This window comes from Vigna unguiculata, chromosome 6 (assembly GCF_037176805.1).
Source record: "Vigna unguiculata cultivar grain cowpea cultivar isolate G323 ecotype 2 chromosome 6, ASM3717680v1, whole genome shotgun sequence".
Classification (NCBI taxonomy): domain Eukaryota; kingdom Viridiplantae; phylum Streptophyta; class Magnoliopsida; order Fabales; family Fabaceae; genus Vigna; species Vigna unguiculata.
In genome coordinates this window covers 47873956-47892101 of record NC_140797.1, presented here as the reverse complement: position 1 = coordinate 47892101, position 18146 = coordinate 47873956, and the positions used below count along the sequence as shown (strand labels likewise).

The 18146-nt window shown below is 31.2% G+C and overlaps 4 protein-coding genes across 6 annotated transcripts; 2 read left to right on the top strand and 2 right to left on the bottom strand.

The window, feature by feature from the left end:
* Positions 1 to 1533: 1533 nt before the first annotated feature.
* LOC114187181 (putative 4-hydroxy-4-methyl-2-oxoglutarate aldolase 3) lies at positions 1534 to 2919 on the bottom strand. Of its 3 annotated transcripts, XM_085674718.1 has the most exons (3): positions 2653 to 2791; positions 2344 to 2483; positions 1534 to 2181 (listed from the first exon to the last, which is right to left on the bottom strand). In XM_085674718.1, the coding sequence occupies exon 3, from the start codon at positions 2165 to 2167 to the stop codon at positions 1667 to 1669; it is 501 nt and encodes a 166-aa protein (XP_085530844.1). In that variant the 5' UTR covers positions 2168 to 2181; positions 2344 to 2483; positions 2653 to 2791; the 3' UTR covers positions 1534 to 1666. The 3 variants fall into 3 exon arrangements, with proteins under 3 accessions (XP_085530844.1, XP_027931146.2, XP_085530842.1); XM_028075345.2 differs by lacking the exon at positions 2344 to 2483 and having other exon boundaries at positions 2653 to 2919; XM_085674716.1 differs by lacking the exon at positions 2344 to 2483 and having other exon boundaries at positions 1534 to 2212; positions 2653 to 2900.
* A 5589-nt stretch (positions 2920 to 8508) lies between these two features.
* Positions 8509 to 9598, bottom strand: LOC114189095 (protein DESIGUAL 2-like). The gene is made up of 3 exons (XM_028077804.2): positions 9337 to 9598; positions 9036 to 9241; positions 8509 to 8961 (listed from the first exon to the last, which is right to left on the bottom strand). The coding sequence occupies exons 1-3, from the start codon at positions 9433 to 9435 to the stop codon at positions 8736 to 8738; spliced, it is 531 nt and encodes a 176-aa protein (XP_027933605.1). The 5' UTR covers positions 9436 to 9598; the 3' UTR covers positions 8509 to 8735.
* Positions 9599 to 10832: 1234 nt separating this feature from the next.
* Positions 10833 to 12584, top strand: LOC114188783 (uncharacterized). Its single transcript, XM_028077422.2, has 2 exons — positions 10833 to 11567; positions 11783 to 12584. Exons 1-2 carry the CDS (start codon positions 11066 to 11068, stop codon positions 12463 to 12465), a joined length of 1185 nt encoding a protein of 394 aa, XP_027933223.2. The 5' UTR covers positions 10833 to 11065; the 3' UTR covers positions 12466 to 12584.
* Positions 12585 to 13912: 1328 nt separating this feature from the next.
* LOC114188789 (ephrin-A3 protein) lies at positions 13913 to 15771 on the top strand. The gene is made up of 2 exons (XM_028077434.2): positions 13913 to 14114; positions 15248 to 15771. The coding sequence occupies exon 2, from the start codon at positions 15281 to 15283 to the stop codon at positions 15563 to 15565; it is 285 nt and encodes a 94-aa protein (XP_027933235.1). The 5' UTR covers positions 13913 to 14114; positions 15248 to 15280; the 3' UTR covers positions 15566 to 15771.
* Positions 15772 to 18146: the final 2375 nt, after the last annotated feature.

Genomic DNA, 18146 nt, shown 5'->3' with positions numbered 1-18146 from the left:
TCAACATAAACATGGCTTTGGAACGCGTGTTAGCGGCTAAACAAACAGCCAAAGGCAGTTTTTTAATACCTGTATGTTCAGGAAGGTATGATGTGTTTTATATTCATAACGTTAGTTAAATGATTTGCTGTTGTACTTGTTATGTATTTTCTATGTTGATCATCGATTCATTAGTTATGTCCTCTGTCGTGATGAAGTCTGTTTTTTAAATTCCATTGGATGATAAGGACAATCCTCCTTCTGTGATAATGCTTTTATCAAAGTGAAAATCTTATTACAGCAGCCGAGCATCGTTATTTTGAGTTGATCATTTTCAATCCTATTATCAATAATTACAATCTTCAATCGAAAAGCTATCAACCCAGAAAACTTGTCTAACTTATAAATTTCTAATTTTTAATGGCTATTGATGTTGAAGAGTTGTCTAAGTGCAGAGCTGTTTCCTTAATGAGTGCAGTAATATGATTGTTTCCTGCTAACATTATATTCTTTGCTGTGAAAATCTTCAGTATGATTTTAGAAATTTGCATGAAGTACTCTTTCAGAACTGATCGGTGTCTGAGTTTGGTTCCTGCATTATTTCTCTTTAACATTTCTCTGTTTCCAACTTTCTTATTCAATATCGGGGAGCCAGAACAAGAATTCAAAACCCTTTTATCTCTTTAAGCACAACTTTTTTGGATAGGTGTTTTAACATGTTGAAAGGGGACAGGCATTTTATTTCAATATCGTCACTGCCGTCCTTGGAGAAATTTTCTTTTTAGCACTGAGCTGCTGCTGAATTTATGTATTGCCTTTCATAGATTAAATGAAGAAAATATTAATTATTTTTTTTAATTCAACGCCTTAGTTACATGATATAAATTTAGCATTCTGGGTTTGATTGTATAGAGGGCTGCCTTAAATCCCACTAAGATTGGGCTAGGGGTGAGTGGTTTGAATAGATTTATGAAGATTTAAATTTCATTGCAATCCTTCAAGAAGGTTGTGGATAGAGAGTTGCATGCTGCGATGAACAGACCACTTGAAGGTTAAAAGGGATGACTTCTATCAGATTTTGAAGTGGTGGTTGTGTGGCTACACAGGTGTTATCTCTCTTCCTTGTGAACCCTTTATAAAACGACTGGTAGCCTCCTTAGTGTTGGACTGAGTTTATCTGTTCAAATTCTGGAATCACCAATAAAGGATGAAGATCTTTTTATGAACCAAAAAGCGGTTAGAATTTATTGTTGATATAACGCAAAAGTCTTTGAAGGGCATGCATGCTCCTTAGCAGCAACATCTGCCAGAAAATAGGGAGAAAGATTCGTAATGTTTAGATTAAGTGTTCTACCAGAAAGACTCGTAATGTTTAGATTAAGTGTTCTACCTGTCACTGCTGTATGTTGTAATCGTTGTAATTTGAAATAGCAGTTGCTGTTTCATTAAGAGTAATGATATTATTTACACATACTATTGAACTCACTCTCTTGATTCTGCCCCAAAGTAATATTTTTTTTTCCACCCTTCAGTAAGAAATATAACTCCAAACAATGAAGAGATAAACAGTTCACGCAATAAATTAAGTTTTATACTATCCACACACAGCATTTCCACCTACCATCATAAATTAAACCAAACTTATCATGATAAAGCATCCCAATGGCAACAATATTTAACCTCGTTTTTAGTTTGACAACTCAAATCTTGATATGAGGATGCCGTCATTGTCTGCATACAACCATTCTCCTTCCCGAATAAATGTTCCCCCAACGTAAACAGGGACATTCTTTTCGCCAGTGCGTTTTTTGTTGGATTTGAGTGGATTAGAAGCCAAGGCTCTTACGCCAATGCCACATGCATTGATCTCATCTACATCTCTAACGCATCCATTCACCACAATTCCAGCCCACCCGTTGCTATATGCTATCTGTGCCAAATTCCCTCCCACCAAAGCACACCTCAAGCTTCCCCCTCCATCAACCACCAACACTCTTCCTTCCCCTTTCGTCTCAAGAACTTCCCTCACCAACACGTTGTCTTCAAACACCTTCACAGTTACAATGGGACCAGAGAACGACGTGATCTGACCATAAACCCTGAACACTGGATGCAGCACCCTCAAATCACCACTTCCTACATGTGCTGTATTTGCATCAGTTAGATCAGCAGTAGGTACAGTTGTCATGTTAGGAACTCCTCCTGCATCAACACCAACATAGACCTTTACTTTCTGACAAAAATGGAATTCAATCGAGCTTAATTTGGATTTCTCCATCATCAAAACACCAACTACGTGGAAAAGTTAACTGCTGTAAATGTTGGTAGAACACCATGACAACAATAAAAACCACATTCTATTACCTTCTTATTCTTCCACTTACGCTCAGAAACATCCTTTCACTAATATTTCTCCACTTTCTTAAAAACAAATTTCATCCTTAAATGCTATTGCAACTCACCACATTAATATACTTCAACAGTTCTAGTTTTCAGTCTCTGACCTACATACATGCTAACGAATTCAATTTCATAAACCAAAAGACGCTGGCAAATAAAAAATTTGTCATGCAGGCAGTAGATTTTAAGATCTCCCGGCTTGAGAGGGATAAATTGTAATTTTACAGTGATAAATGGAGTTTTGGAAAAGAAAAAAGAAGTAGTTTAACAAACCCGATTGGAAAGTAGCGTTGAATTGAAGATGGTTGGTGCGTATGAGGTGGTAACTGAGAAGGGATGAAATGATAGAACAGAATTGCAGTGAGAGGACCGAGAGAGAAAGAATGAATTGGTGAAGTGAAGAGGGAGGAGTGATAAATAGGGACTCTGAAACCAAGAAAAGTCCAAAGTTTCTATCTTGATGTTGGTGGCGCCTCTGGTGAGAAAGAAACACTGGGGTTTGAATGACTTGCGTGGAAAATTCGTACGACAAACTAAACAAAACAAACTCATAGCCACAACTTTTAGCGCTTGGGGAAGCCTCTGCGAAATGAGACCACACAAACCCAAACACATGACACAACCACCTCTCATTTTTTTTTATTATTATTATTGATCTTCCGTGTAAATAACTACTTTTATCTATTTAGTTTTTAATTTTTTAGTTCTTTACTTATATCACTTATTTTGTTATCTGAAAAATTATAACCTTTTCACATCCTTCATTATTTAATCATCCATATGTTCTTCTTCTTTAATAATATACCACAAACTATATTATTTATAATTTATCAGTGAATAACACTGTCATGTGTTCGCATTTTTTTAATTTTTTTAATAATTAATAAATAATATATAATTAATTTTTAAAATAATTATTAGATTTTAATTAATAAAATAAAAAATATATAAATAAAATGTTTTTAAAATAATTATTAAAGATAAAATAAGTTTTTAAAATAACGATTAAATTTTCTTTTTAAATAACAATTAAGAATAAATTATTTATAAAATAATTAATTTTTAAAATAATAATTAAAGATAAAAATAAAAATATAAAATATCGACACAAAAGAAAAAAAAGAAAATCTCTTTATATATTTATATATTATTATAGATTATTTAATCACCCATATATTATTCTTTCTCTCTATTCCACAAACCAATTATTTATTTCCATTTTTCATCTTTCAAGAGGCTGTGGTATCTCCTTTTCTCTAAACGAATACCAATATACTATATATTTAAAAAAATTGTGTAGAATTTAAAAAAGAAAAACTGAAATCTTTGTTTAACTTGAGAAAGGCTAGGAATGTTAATGTGATTTATTTTATAAGTTAATATGTATTCAGAAACACTTAGGTTAGGAGACAGCATTTATTCCTCCCTCGGTTACTATTTATTTGTCCCTCTCACCAAATTAGCTTCATTTAAGAAAGATATGCAGATATTTTTCCAGTTTTTCATATAAGTTTATGTCTTTCTCCATGTCTCTTTAAAATTTCAAAATATATTCAATATATTAGTCCAATTTTATTATTGATTTTTACTTTTCTTTTGATATTTTTATTTAATATTTATATAATTAATTTTCTTGGTGACATTTGAAACTAAAGACATTTAATTTTTTTGTTTTTCTAAAATATTATTTAATTATTTTTGATATAGAAAATAGACAAAATTACATACGTAAACTATAACTTAACTGATTTTTAATGAGAATGGAGATGAGATACAAGAATTTTATACCCGTTAAATAAATTAAATATGATGACAAGATGAAATGAGATGCATTTTTACTTTGATGATAAAAATGACATAGTCAAATTTACACTAGTCTTGTCTCTTTGTTATTCCTATATATCGAAAACAGTTAGAATAAGGAACTTTATGCTTTTCTTCACATGAAACAACCAAAGATGGAGGTGTACTTTTTCTTTTTTAAATTTTTCGCAATTTATTGCCTTGTTTTTTGAAATATCATCAAATTTATTTGCTTAATAAGTGTCATACAAGGAAACATATATTTAAGGTTCGTATAGTAAACCCTAATAAAATATAGTTGCTGAGGAGGAATAATTAGTTTTGTATAATACATTTTTCGTAATTTTAAAATCAATTATTAATTTTTTTTTCTCTGTGAGACATAATTATTGCTATTATGTTATTAGGTAACACCTCTATCTTACGTTGTAGAGGTGGACTTTAGGTAAAATCAGAGAAATTTACTTCTCTCTCACTCTCAAATTATGCAGTTCCTTTACTTTGTTGTGCATTTTCAGTGATATACTATTGATCATACAATTGTTTATGCATCCATTGAAAATCAAGCAATTTGTGTAATCAGTGAAACACAAAAGGACGCAAAAAAATGAAATAAAATAAATTGTACATTTGATAAAACACTAGTTGTAATCGCTTCTGGTTTTGGTAACAAAAGATGATCAAGTGCGTCTTACGCTTTCGGTGTCGTTTTCTTTCATTTTTTCTTCTCATTTCTGGTGGCCGTGGCAGAAACGTAATAGGGAACAGTAGTATTAAGTTAAAGTTCTAAATATGCAATTACATTAAATACATAGAGGACATTCGTTATATGTTGGGAGTTTACCTGATTTTAACGTAACTGTCATTAGTGAATGATACATATGTCTGCAAAAGAACTATGTAATATTAAGTGTGATCGTGATTCGTGAGATGAATTAAAGCTGCAAATTTTTCGTTACAATTTACTTTATTCTTCGTTTAATTGTCTTTCCCTCTCTATGGTTCGTTCCATTGGGGGCAAGGAAAGTGGCCAACAAGTATTCCAAACCAATCTCTCTACTTTTACTTCAAAACTATTTCGTTCCTTACTATGACTTATTCTTTTGGCAATAGTTTTGGTAAAAGGTAATTAATATAAATACATTTTAACTTTATGTTGGAAATCCCACATTAATTAGATACAAGACAAGTTTAGAGTATATATGTAAAAGCAAAACCTATTATGACAAGTTGGTTTGTGAGGCTTGAGTTAGGTTTAAATCCATCCTTTAACATATTATTTTGAGTATACAAACCTCAACATACCTAATTTAAAGTTTATATGTGTGGTTGCAAACCTTACCTTTCAAACCGGTTTTTGAAAATTTGGTCAGAGAAGATCATTTTAAAAAAATTATTTATTCATTGATCTTACTTGTAAATAAATATACTTATCTATTTAGTTTTTAGTTTTCTATTTCTTTACTTCCTTATATTCATCGTCATTTATTTTGTTCTCTGAAAAATTTTACATTTTCACATCCTTTATTATTTAATCACCATTATATTTTATTTCTTTTTTTTTAATAATATACCACAAACTATTTACTATTTATAATTTAGTTTCCATTTTTTTTTAATTTATCTTTCAAAATGTATAAAGGCCGTCATGTCTCCTTTTCTCTAAACGAATACCAATATAATATATATTTAAAAATAAAGAAGAAATTTGTGTAGAATTAAAAAGATAGACAGAAATCTTTGTTTAATTTGAAAAATGTCAGTGTGATTTATTAGTTAATATGTATGCAAAAACACTTGGGGTAAGGAGACAAAATTTATTCCTCCCTCGGTTACTATTTATTAGTCCCTCTCACCTTATTGCCTTCATTTAAGAAAAAATACGTAGACATTTCTCCGGTTTTTCGTATAAGTTTGTCTTTTTCTATGTTTCTATTTTAAACTTTCAAAACATATTTAATATACTAATAATTTTTTTTATAATTCTTTTGATAATTTGGTATTTATATAATTAATTTTTATATTGATATTTGAAACTAAAGACATTTATTATTTTTGTTTTTCTAAAAAGATTAATAGACAATTACAAACATGGACTACTGATTTATGATGAAAATGGGGATGCAACACAAATAATTCACACCCATTAAATATGATGACAAGACAAAAATGAATATGGATTTTAATTGAAAATGAGGATGACATAATCAAATCCATACTAGTCTCATCTTTGTCATCCTATTTATAAATAAGAATATTTTTCTAATTGAATAATTACGGAAAAACAATCATCATGAGATAATTAGTGCTAAAACATGATTAAAATATACTTGGACCGACCTATGAACACAAGTAAGTAATAGTAATAGTAATGACAAAAGGTGAGTTTTTCTACAATATACTATTAAGCCATGGGAAGTGATACTTTAACAAAGTTCTTTTTAACAAACTTTTGACAAATTACCATTTTAAGTAAAAAAATATTATTTTATTATTTTATTTTGGTTAAAAAGTAAAATAAAAATCTATTTTAATTCCATTTATAGTAACTTTGTCAAAAAATTTCTTGTCAAAAGATAATTTTCCATTAAGCTATTGTCCGAAACTGTCCGAAGTAAACACTAACTTGAGTATTATAATATTTTTTGTAGGTATTTGCCTCCAGGTAATACCAAGAAGTCTATGAGCCGCGAAGAACAAGGGATAGAACATAAGTAGTGGACTACTTAGTGTATCTCAATCTATTAGAAAAAATAACTTTATGTGCTTTTTTTTCACATGGAACAACCAAAAATGGAGGTCTATTTTTTTTTTGGTTGCAATTTATTGCATTGGATTTTGAAATATTATTGCATTTTCTTTACTTATGAAATTTCCATATTGGAAACAAACATAGACTTTTAGCACCGAAGGATATTGACCTATGATTTTAAGGGGTCAAATAATAAACTTAATATTTATAATTTTTAAGTTGTATTTGATATATGTTTTATTTTAAATAAATTTTTCTAATTTGATATTTTTCATTCATTGGATATTCTCATATGTGAGAATGTTTTTTGTATCATGTTCCAAACAATTTATCAAATTTCTCACCTCTAATTTTTTTAATTAGATCTTTAATATCATGTTTTCAAAGATGTAAGAAAGTTGAATATGTTTGTTTTTATTTTTATATGAAACTTCCTTTTTATTACTTAAAAAAAATAAATTCATTCTTTTATTCACCATCAACATACCTATATTTTGAAAAAAAAAATTGATCATAATCTAATAAAAATTTAGAGAAATAATTACAAAGAAAACTCTAGTAATCACAGCACAATTAAAAATTAGTTGTGAAAAAACACATGAAATATATTATTTTTTTCCTATATTCATAACAAATAAATATGCAAAGACTCATGAAATAAAAAAATACTAATTATTAAACTAATATTTCACGATTAAATAAGACAAAATAAAGATATATTTTTCAAGAATAGAATAAAACATGAGAGATGAGAACAAAAATAGTGAGTTTGTGTCTAATTTTTTTTGTTCAAAAACCAAAAAAATTAAAAGTGAAATATGAGTACAATAGATAAAAAAAGTTAAAAAAACAATGAAAAAAAATGTTAGTAAATATTTTTATTCTTTAATATATTTAATTTTATATTTTATTATAAACGTTATGCTTTATAAAATAAACAAAAATATACATAATTTAATTTATATCAATTTTTAATATATGTTGTATATTAATTTAAATTTTTTAAAAAACTCTAAAACTTATTAATATATAAAATTTAAAAAATAAACTGGGGCATGGCTCCCCTCGGTCATCGAGAAGGTTTGGTAAACCCTAATAAAATATACTTGCTACGGAGGAATAATAAGTTTTGTATAATATTTGTTTGTAATAATAAGCTGAAAATCAATTATGAACTTTTTCTGAGACACAATTGTTGCTATCATGTTATTATTATCATCACTATAAAAATTAGAGTTATTAAAAGCATAAATTAACACATTTTCTTTGAACATAAAAGAATACATTTAGAAAAGTTCTGTATATCTTTATCTAAGATGAAATACTGTGATGTGATAAAACATGATTTTATTTATAGACGAATGTTTAAGCATTTAATATATTTAAAAAGTGGTACCTTCCCATAATCAATTTCGAAGCCGAACAGACACGCAGTAGATTTTCTTTATCCATCCCTGTTTTACTCTTATAAATAAATCTGATTTTATGATTTCGCTCGTAAATGTCGCTTTTACTTTAGCATTGTTCAAAAAAGATATGTTGTTTTATTAGGTACTGTATCTTAAGTTGTAGAGTTTAGGTAAAAATCAGAGAAATTACTTCTCTCTCACTCTCAAATTATGCAGTTCCTACACTTTGTTGTGCATTTGCAGTTAATCATACAATTGTTTATATATGCATCCGTTGAAAATCAAGCAATTTGTGTAAGCATTGAAACACATAAGGACACACAAAAAAAAAAAAATGTACACTTTGTAAAACACTAGGTGTAATCGCTTCTGGTTTTGGTAACAAAAGATGATCAAGTGCGTCTCACGCTTTGGGTGGCGTTTTCTTTCATCTTTTCTTCCTCCTTTCTGGTGGCCGTGGCAGAAACGTAATAGGGAACAGTGAACAATCCATGGATGAAACACATAATGCCTCCTATGGTTAGAAACCGATGGCTGAACATGGCACAAGATTTTCGTGATCTTGAGTTTGCTAATGTGCCTATGATCAGCATCGACATCCCAACAGCTACCACAATCCTGCAAAAGTTAATAGTGAGAAACTGTAAAAGAAAAAAACAAATTAAGAAGGATGCGTGAAAGAGTGAGTTTACCAAGAGAAAATGAGAAAAGCCACTGCTAATTGTCTGTTTGCTGAAGCTGATCGATACTGTTCTCTGGACCAAACACAAATGCAGCCACCAAGCAAGTGAGCAATGACATGGGCAAGTGTCAAGAGAGTGGCAGCTGCCAAACCTAGCTTGAAAGCATGATAGCTTGGGTACCTACACTCAAATATCCACACCTTCATGTGCTTCTCCTGTTAATTCATCCCAAAAGGATCAGAGAATCGTGTTAAACCCTTCAGTTTTTCTCAACTTTTATGAAGCAGAAGGGTCTTTCTAGTTAGAGTACCTTGTTTTGAGCTATTTCTGCCTCAATTCCAAGTATGCCAGCAACAACATCCAACACCATCACAAGTATGCAGATAAGGAAGCCATAGTTTTTGGTCATGATTCTAATACAGTAGAAGCTCTAGAGAAGAAGAAGATGAAGTAGGGCTATGCATGTTTTATTGCACTACACTATATATATATATATATATATATATATATATATATATAGACATATATGAGATCATATATAAAATTGTACAAGTTTAACCGCTAGTTTTAAGTTGACGTTGTAAATATGTAATTGCATTAAACACTTAGAGGACATTCGTTATATGTTGGGAGTTTACCTGATTTTAACGTAACTGTCATTAGTGAATGATACATGTCTGCAAAAGAACTATGTAATATTAAGTGTGATCGTGATTCGTGAAATGAATTAAAGCTGCAAATTTTTCATTACAATTTACTTTATTCTTCGTTTAATTGTCTTTTCCTTTCTATGATTCGTTCCATTGGGGGCAAGGAAAGCAGCCAACAAGTATTCCAAACCAATCTCTTTACTTTTACTTCAAAACTATTTCCTTCCTTACGATAACTTATTCTTTGGCAATAGTTTTGGTAAAAGGTAATTAATATAAATGCATTTAAACTTTATGTTGAAGCCCCACATACAAAACAAGTTTAGAGTATATATGTAAAGGTAAAACCTATTATGACAAGCTGGTTAGTGGGGTTTGAGTTAGACTTAAATCCCACCTTTAACATATTAGAGTACGCTCTATATTTAGAGTATGCAAATCTCAACATACCTAATTTAAAGTATATATGTGTGGTTGCAAACCTTACCTTTCAAACCGGTTTTTATCGGATTTTGAAATTCAAAAACCTTGCACGAGGATGAGCAACGGCTCTTGGAGTGATTATAGTTATTATATATTAACAATATTACAAATCGTACTACCTTGGGTTTTCACAGCTAGAAATCACTGAATACTGATGAAACCAAAGACAATCTACAATATGGACATCTCCAAGAGCTCCTGTGGTTGGTCTACAAGTTTATAATTATTGAAAGAATAAATTAATCAGTCCTAATCATTGTGACACAAATAATTAATTAAAGAAGGAAATGGTCCCAAGAATTCAAACTGTTTGCGTGAAGCTCATGTACACATTACTGACTTTTGAGATAAAACTGTTGATAAATTTCTTAAGAGTTCTGAAAGCACCTTTTAAAGTTGTTTATCTTATTATATGACGTTGTCACCTCCTTATATATATATTTCCTTGTTGATAAATTCAATTCCACAGAGCAATATTTTATTTGAAATAAAAAATGATTGGATGGTTGTGATCCCTGTTAGTGCTTCCTCGTCCGTTGATTGTTCAAAGATCAGATAACCTTAAATGATATAAATTTGTTGGAGATTGCTTGAATCATGAATAATAAATGGAGATTCTGAAGTTATTATAAGGCTTCAAAATCAAACTACCATGTTTATGGCAATTCAATTACTGAAATCGTTATAATGCGTATTGTGTTGCACATGGAATATTTTAACGTTCTACTGAAAAGGAAAAAACAGCTTGCATATGAAGGAACTGTGTAGTTGAGGGACAAGATTCCTTGATTGTTTTCTTTCTTTTGGAATTGGAGGTTATTGGTACGTGGAAATATTCTACACATTTCTTCTCCAAAAGCCTTTTGAATGTTGATCCTTTAAGAGCATAACGAAAAAAGAGAGAGAATGTTTGAGGCTTGGCTTTCTCTCAAGAAGACCCTTCAGTGCAAACCACACCCGAATCATGTTCATGATCCAAAGACTATTAGGCAGCAAAAAGGTAACCAGAGAACAAAGTTGGGCAATCTTGAGAATTCAAATACCAAAGATTTCATCCAAGGAAGCAAGAGGCACTCCAAAAATCCCCTAAGTTTCAAAGGGGACATTGAGATCACTGGTCCCATAATCGACGAAATTACTCTTGATAGCTCAAACCATGAAACTAGTCGACGTTTTCCTTGTCCTCAAAGCAATAGCAGCAATAAAGCTTCTCGCAGAACACGAAGGTCAGAGACATCTTCAAGGATAGCATATCCTCTAGATCACAATGAAGCAAATGTGCCCTCGAACACAAGAACGTTGGTTCAGATGGATTCTGATGTTTTTTCATCATTGACATGTGATAAATGTGGCGAGAAATTAAAAAACCCTGTTGCTGTAGAAGCACACAATGTCTCCAATCATTCAGGTAATAACAGACTAATATTTCCTAAATTGAATTGAAGGGTCAAGAATTTACGGAGCTGCTTCTTTCTAAATCTTGTGTTTTTGTTTTTGTTTTATTCATGTTATGGTTCAGTTAGTTGCCATAAACTCTTTTGCCATTTCTTTGCTGAATAAAATGATCAATGAATTTAGTCTTAAAACATACATAGTTCATCAACATGTACTCTGTTTTTCCAGTGATTGAGCTTGAGGAAGATTCGTCGAGACAGATCATAGAAACAATATGCGGAACAAACTCGGTTTACTCCGAAAGCATGTTGGGTGAGATTGACTGCATCTTAAAGGTTGTGAATATACCAAAAACCTTTGCTTGCTTTGAGGAGTACAGAGAAAAGGTGAAGGAAAAGGCCGAGAAACAAAAGAAGAAACACCCTCGTTGTGTGGCTGATGGAAACGAACTTTTAAGGTTCCACGGCACAACCATTGCATGCTCTCTGGGCATAAACAGCTGTTACAGGCTGTGCACTTTAGACTATTGTGGTATATGTCAAATTCTGAGACACGGGTTCTCGAGCAACAAGGAATTCAAAGGTGCATTGGGGGTTTACACAACTTCCACAAGTGGGAAAGCCTTTGAATCCATTTCCATTATGACATCCCATGAGAGACCATTTTCGAGAAAATCCATCATAGTGTGCAGAGTAATAGCTGGGAGAATTTGCAGCCCTCTTGAAGGGATTGAAGAAAGGGCTGATTCAGAGTTTGATTCATTGGCAGAAAAGATAAATGGGCATTCAGATGTTGAGGAACTGTACGTGTTAAATCCCAGAGCCCTTCTACCTTGCTTTGTGGTAATCTACAAACAGCAAACAGCAAAGTTTAGAAGGGTTGGGCCAAGCTTAAGGATAGGTAGCTTTTAACACCAACAACCTTCACCTGTTTCAGTAGTGATTCTTCTAAGTCATTCTTCAAACTTATTTTAGGTAGACCTTTCTTATTTATTTCCTCCTTTTGTATATAAATCAACATAAATATAGAAAAAGAGTAATAGTATTTAAATGTAATTAATTTCATTAATCATAAATTCATATTATTATAACGTAAAATATTATTTTTTACAGAAAATTTAATTAAAAAAACTCGTATAATTTTAGGGTGTAGGTTTAGTTCTCATGACTTCATTTACTATTTTAATTATATATATAATATGAGATGAATTGATTTAAAAATAATAGGTATTAATAAAACATGATCAATTAAAAGGCTTTACTGAAAAATAACCCACTTTGAATCTTTTTTCACTATAATAAATTATATTGAAAATATTTTAAAATAATTATTTTATAATAACAATAGTAAACTACTAAAAAATATAAACAAAATTACCTTATTTCTCACTTATTTACTACCCAATTTAAATTTATTTTTTTATTTTTTTTCTCAAAATAAACTCATATTAAATATTGTACGAAGATTTTATTAAAAAGAAAAAAAAAGTACGAAAAATACATCACACCATGATAAAATTACGTGGCAAATATAGTAAAAAAAAAATCTATTATGAAAAAATCTATATTATCTTCACAGAAGTTATCCATACTTTGACCTTTATATACTAAAAACGGACAAAATTCTGAACATATTAAAAAATTTATTGTCCATCATTTCACGTTCCATAAAAACCTTTAATTTTTCATAAATATTTATTTTGAAAATTTAGTATTAACTCTTGAACCCGTTCCTATCAAATTTTATTATACTTTGAATCTCGACTCATCATAATCTTCGATAGTAAAAGCTTTCCTCAGCAATTAATATTTTAACCTACTTAAAAGCTATTTTCAATTATATTAATTTTCTTCTTTTTCATCTCTCTTATTTTTCATGAAAACATCCCCGCAAAGCACGGGTGCCAAATTCTGTACCAACGGGTCCCTTCACATACGAGGTGGTCGGTGTTATCTGTTACCAAAAATGGTTTATAGGTTTTTTGGGTCCATTAAGAGGTGATTGTTATTGAAAGGCCCACATTGGGAGTTGAATTGGAGGCAGTATACGGATGAAATTGGGCTAGAGGGGTGAGTAAGTGGGCTCAAGGAGTGTTAGGTAGTGAAGCCCATCGATTCAATTAATGAGACGGAGCTCCCGGTATCTTTGTTTTGTTGACCATGACAAGAGAGTAGTTGTTAGACTTGAATGGGCGGTGCCCAAAAAGTGTTCCCAAATCAATACATGTATCAATGTCTTTCAACAAAAAAATCGGCAACTGGACCTGCTAATTTCAACCTAACAAATAAAAAGTAAAAAACCTATGTTTGTGTGACTTTTTGAAAATCCAAAGGACAAATTAGAATTATTGGAAAAGAAAATAGAGATTAGTAGGATAAGAAGAGTGTGAGTTGTATACGCGTATTTTAGGCACCTTTATAGTTGTTCTGGAGTTGTATATATAAGAAGAGGAAATGGCGTGCGATTCACACATTATTTTGCAAATTCTGCGGCAACTGTCTTATCTCATCTCCTCTCTTCTCTCAAATCCAAGGCACCTCTTCTAAGCTGAAGGGGAAAGGTATGTATTGCTCTGTCTTTTTCTTTTACTATATCGTTAGATCTGAGTTTTCTTTCATCTTTCGCTACATCAATTTATTCCTTTGATTGCGTACTATCATTAATTCTTGTTACTTCTCGATTCCACTGAACTGTCTATTGGTTGCTACTGTTGTTGATTGAAACTTAACCCATTCAGATTCACCACCTCCCTCGCCGTATTGCTGTCGTGTCACTCTTTCTTTTGAATCTGCTTCGGTTTTCTTACGATTCGATCGATTTCGGACTGACTTAACTATCATGCAACCCTATCAATGATACCTTCTTGAAATTGACAATTATACTCTCTGATTTCCTTGCTGCTGAGTAGATGTCACTCTTGTAGATATTTGTGTAGTAGTTTTGTGTTGTCAGAATTGGGAAAGAAGAAAGATCTACGTTTCTTTTAGTTGTTAAGTGGGGTTGCATGCTGAAATAGGAGTAAAGGGGCTCATCTTGTTTTGTTCTGCTCTCGGAGTTTTGCTGTTTTTGTCGACGGTTGTTATTCTCTTTTCGTTTCATCTGTAGTCAGAGCGAAATCATGAACGTGCCCTTGTTTGTGAGGTTATCAGTGTTTAGGGTTTTAAATGGCGAGTACAGTCACTGTTTGTTGCGATCTTGGATATTGTTAAAAATTGGCGATAAATGTGGCCGCAATTAGCGATGCTCTTGCAGATAGTACAAGAACCTTAGATGCCGTAGCCAAAGCCATGCTTGCGGATTGTTATTTAAAACCTAGGTAGCTTTTCCTTTTGGATCTTTGAATTTGCGGTCGTGGCTTGATTTGGCGAGGGTGCTGTTTTATGACACGTTTTCCTTTTGAAGGATTATTAGCCGTGAGGGTCTAAATTTTGTTTCACGGAAGACTCTGAACTGATATTTGACCATGATTTCAGGAAGTTTTCTCTTCTAGTCACGTTTAGCTGTTAATTTACATCAAAAACCCATCGAATATTTTCTAGAAGCCAAAAAATATGTTAGCATGTATGCGTGATTGTGTAGAACAGGGAAAAAAAAACGCACTGGATTGCTATACTGATGTCATTTTTTAAGCCTTATATTACATTGCACTTACATGGAGTAACAATTTTACTGGTGTTTTTGCATGACGTGCAGCTTCAGGGATTTGGAAAGGTTGATATTGAAGCCATGGTTCTTGACTCCATACTGTCTTCTCCTCGACTGAAGTCTCCCTCTTTCAGGAGGCAGTTTACAAAGGATGAACTGGGTAGTTGGTCCACACTTGTGCAGAGGCATCGCTTCCTCTTATCTGCTCTTGTTCTGCTAACTCTTCTCTGTACTGTTTATCTTTACTTTGCTGTTACTTTGGGGGCCAGCGGCACCTGTTCTGGTTTGACTGGAGCTCAGAAAGCTTCTTGCCATATGGAACTTGTTAAGGATTCTGTGGCCAAGGGTAAACTGAAAATTCTTTGATATTTCAAAATATAATTATAATGGAATATTTTTTTTTCTTGACTTTTTCCCGAGTATAGGTGACATGAAATCCAATTACGGTCTCCGGCTGCAGTATTAGTGTGGTTGATATGTATACATACTATTTATCTTGGTATTTGTGAGTCAAAATGTAGAATACATGTAGAAAGCAATTTCTTAGATATGTTATATGTTGATTTTAGTAATTGCTTTATTGACCTAAACTTTAGGGCATCGTAGTTGGTAAATGAAGTTTGAAACTGCGTATGCGTGAATTATGGCCGGCTCGAACCCTCATATTTGTTATATTTGACTGAATTCATATTAAATTTTGTTAGTCATATCATATGTGTTTATCATTACCGCAGAAACTGCATTTTTTTTAACCTATTGCCAAAAAGGTAAAGGTTCAGAATATTATTATTATTATTAACATTATAAGAAAAAGGGGGGTGGGTTTGAACAACTGCTGAATATGTTTCAATAATTAATTAGTTTTGTTTGGCTCAATTTGCGGAATGATTTTAAGATATTAATGTTTAACAAAAATTTAGTTTTTCGAATCGAACAAGGGGTTCTGAGTAAACAAACTAACAGTTACAGAGTACATGTTTTTAGTTTTACGAAACTAGTTTTTTTACCGAAAGAAATCTAGATGTGCTAATTTTCAGTTGATGTATCAAACAAATTAAAATTTAGTTATAAAGTTTCTTTTATTTTCTTAAAATAATGGTGAAATATTGAAATTTCAGTTATCGACACAAGATTGTTGTATCAGAAAATTATGCACAATACATTAGTATTTCCAAAGACTAGCATTAAAGCTAAAATAAAAATTTGGAACAGTTTATACGTGATTTTGAATCTTGAGGCTGAATGAAAAAATATATCTTGACATCAGTATTCATTAAATACATATATTATATAATTACATTTTTAATAAAATATATTTTTTTTAATAAAATGTTATTTTATAAGGTGGTATAGTGAAGGAAAGAAATATGGTGGGAATGAATCCCCACTGAATATAAAACTGGAGGGGAAGTTAAGAACTACACTGGTGAGGTGCATCCAATCAAAGTAACACATTACATACTGTTAAGATATTGTGACGGAAACTTTGTTCCATGTGTCTATTCAAAAAATGATTTTTCTTTAGTTGCAATTGAAATCTATTTATGGTAAAAATAAAAAATATAAAAAAAGGGTAAAAACTAGGGCCTGTTATGATTTATGGGGTGTAGGCCGACAAGAGTGGTGGCCGGTGTGATTAAGAGGAAAGTGATGTTGTTGTGGAAATGAGTGAGAATAATTTAGCCACCTATTAATCAAATTAAACACTCCCATCATCATCATTAATGCCCACGCTCTTCTGTTCTAACAAAAAAAAAAATCAAATTCCGCCATATTTACTAGACTGAATTATCTGTATAACCTTTTTGCTTTAAACCACAAAAAAAAAAAATACAGAGAAAAAAGAAGCTCGAGAATAAAATAGATAAATAAAAAAATAACATTACGAATTGTTATATATTGTACTGTGTTACTGTGTAGAGCGGTTCTTAATTTTTGGTACTTTATTAGAAAAGTATTATAAAGGGATATTAACTATCATCTCTTTTCTAAGATTCAATTATTCCATTCTATTCCCACACTCAAACATATTTCTTGTTGTATTCAAAACATCATTTTCTTTTTCTATTTTATTTTGAACATTCCAATTTTTAAAATGGTTTTTCAACTTTAATCTAAACATAATCTAAAATCTGAAGAACTTGAGTAATTTCATAATAAAGTAAGCCCATTGACGTTATCAAAGGCATCACATGGTATTTCTGATATCTAAGTTTTGGTATATTGAGATAAAATTGATAAAATTTTCTGATGTGTTATTTTTTAATGCTTTGGGGAGGGGGCCTAAGATTCGTAAGCCAACATCATTTCCCTTTTATTTATTTTTAAATAGAAACGACGCGTTTCACATAATTTCTTACTATATATTTGTCTGTACATCATTAGACAAACAACACTCTTGGAAGGTAGAGGGATACTTCACAAGCCATTTTTATTCTCAAACTAAATAACTTTTTGTCTACTTCGGTCTTCGCTCTTCATATATTCTTCCAATAAAAAAAAATATTAATATCTCAACACAAAGAAAGTTAGTAAAAGAAAAAAGATTTTTTTTTTCTTTTTAATTTGATGAACATAAAGTGAGGACCATTATTCTGATCCTAGAAACATGAGGCATACACATGATTACCCGTGTGCTGATTGAGTTCGTTGCTTTCTTTGTAGTTCTTATTAATCAGTAAAAACAAGTGATGTGTATAATATAAGATCCATTTGAGAATTTGAAATGATCAATAGATTGAAGATGACCTAACATGTCATAAAATAGAATAAATTCGTCTTTCAATTCATATTTTAAAGCAAGATCCAGAGTACTACTCCTTGTATTTGTTATGGTATGCCAAATCATGCATGGATTGATTGAGAACAAAGAAAAAATTAATAGTAAGATAATCCATATCAATGGCGTGAGTTGGTATTCACGTCCTAGTACTAATAATGGTGTTGA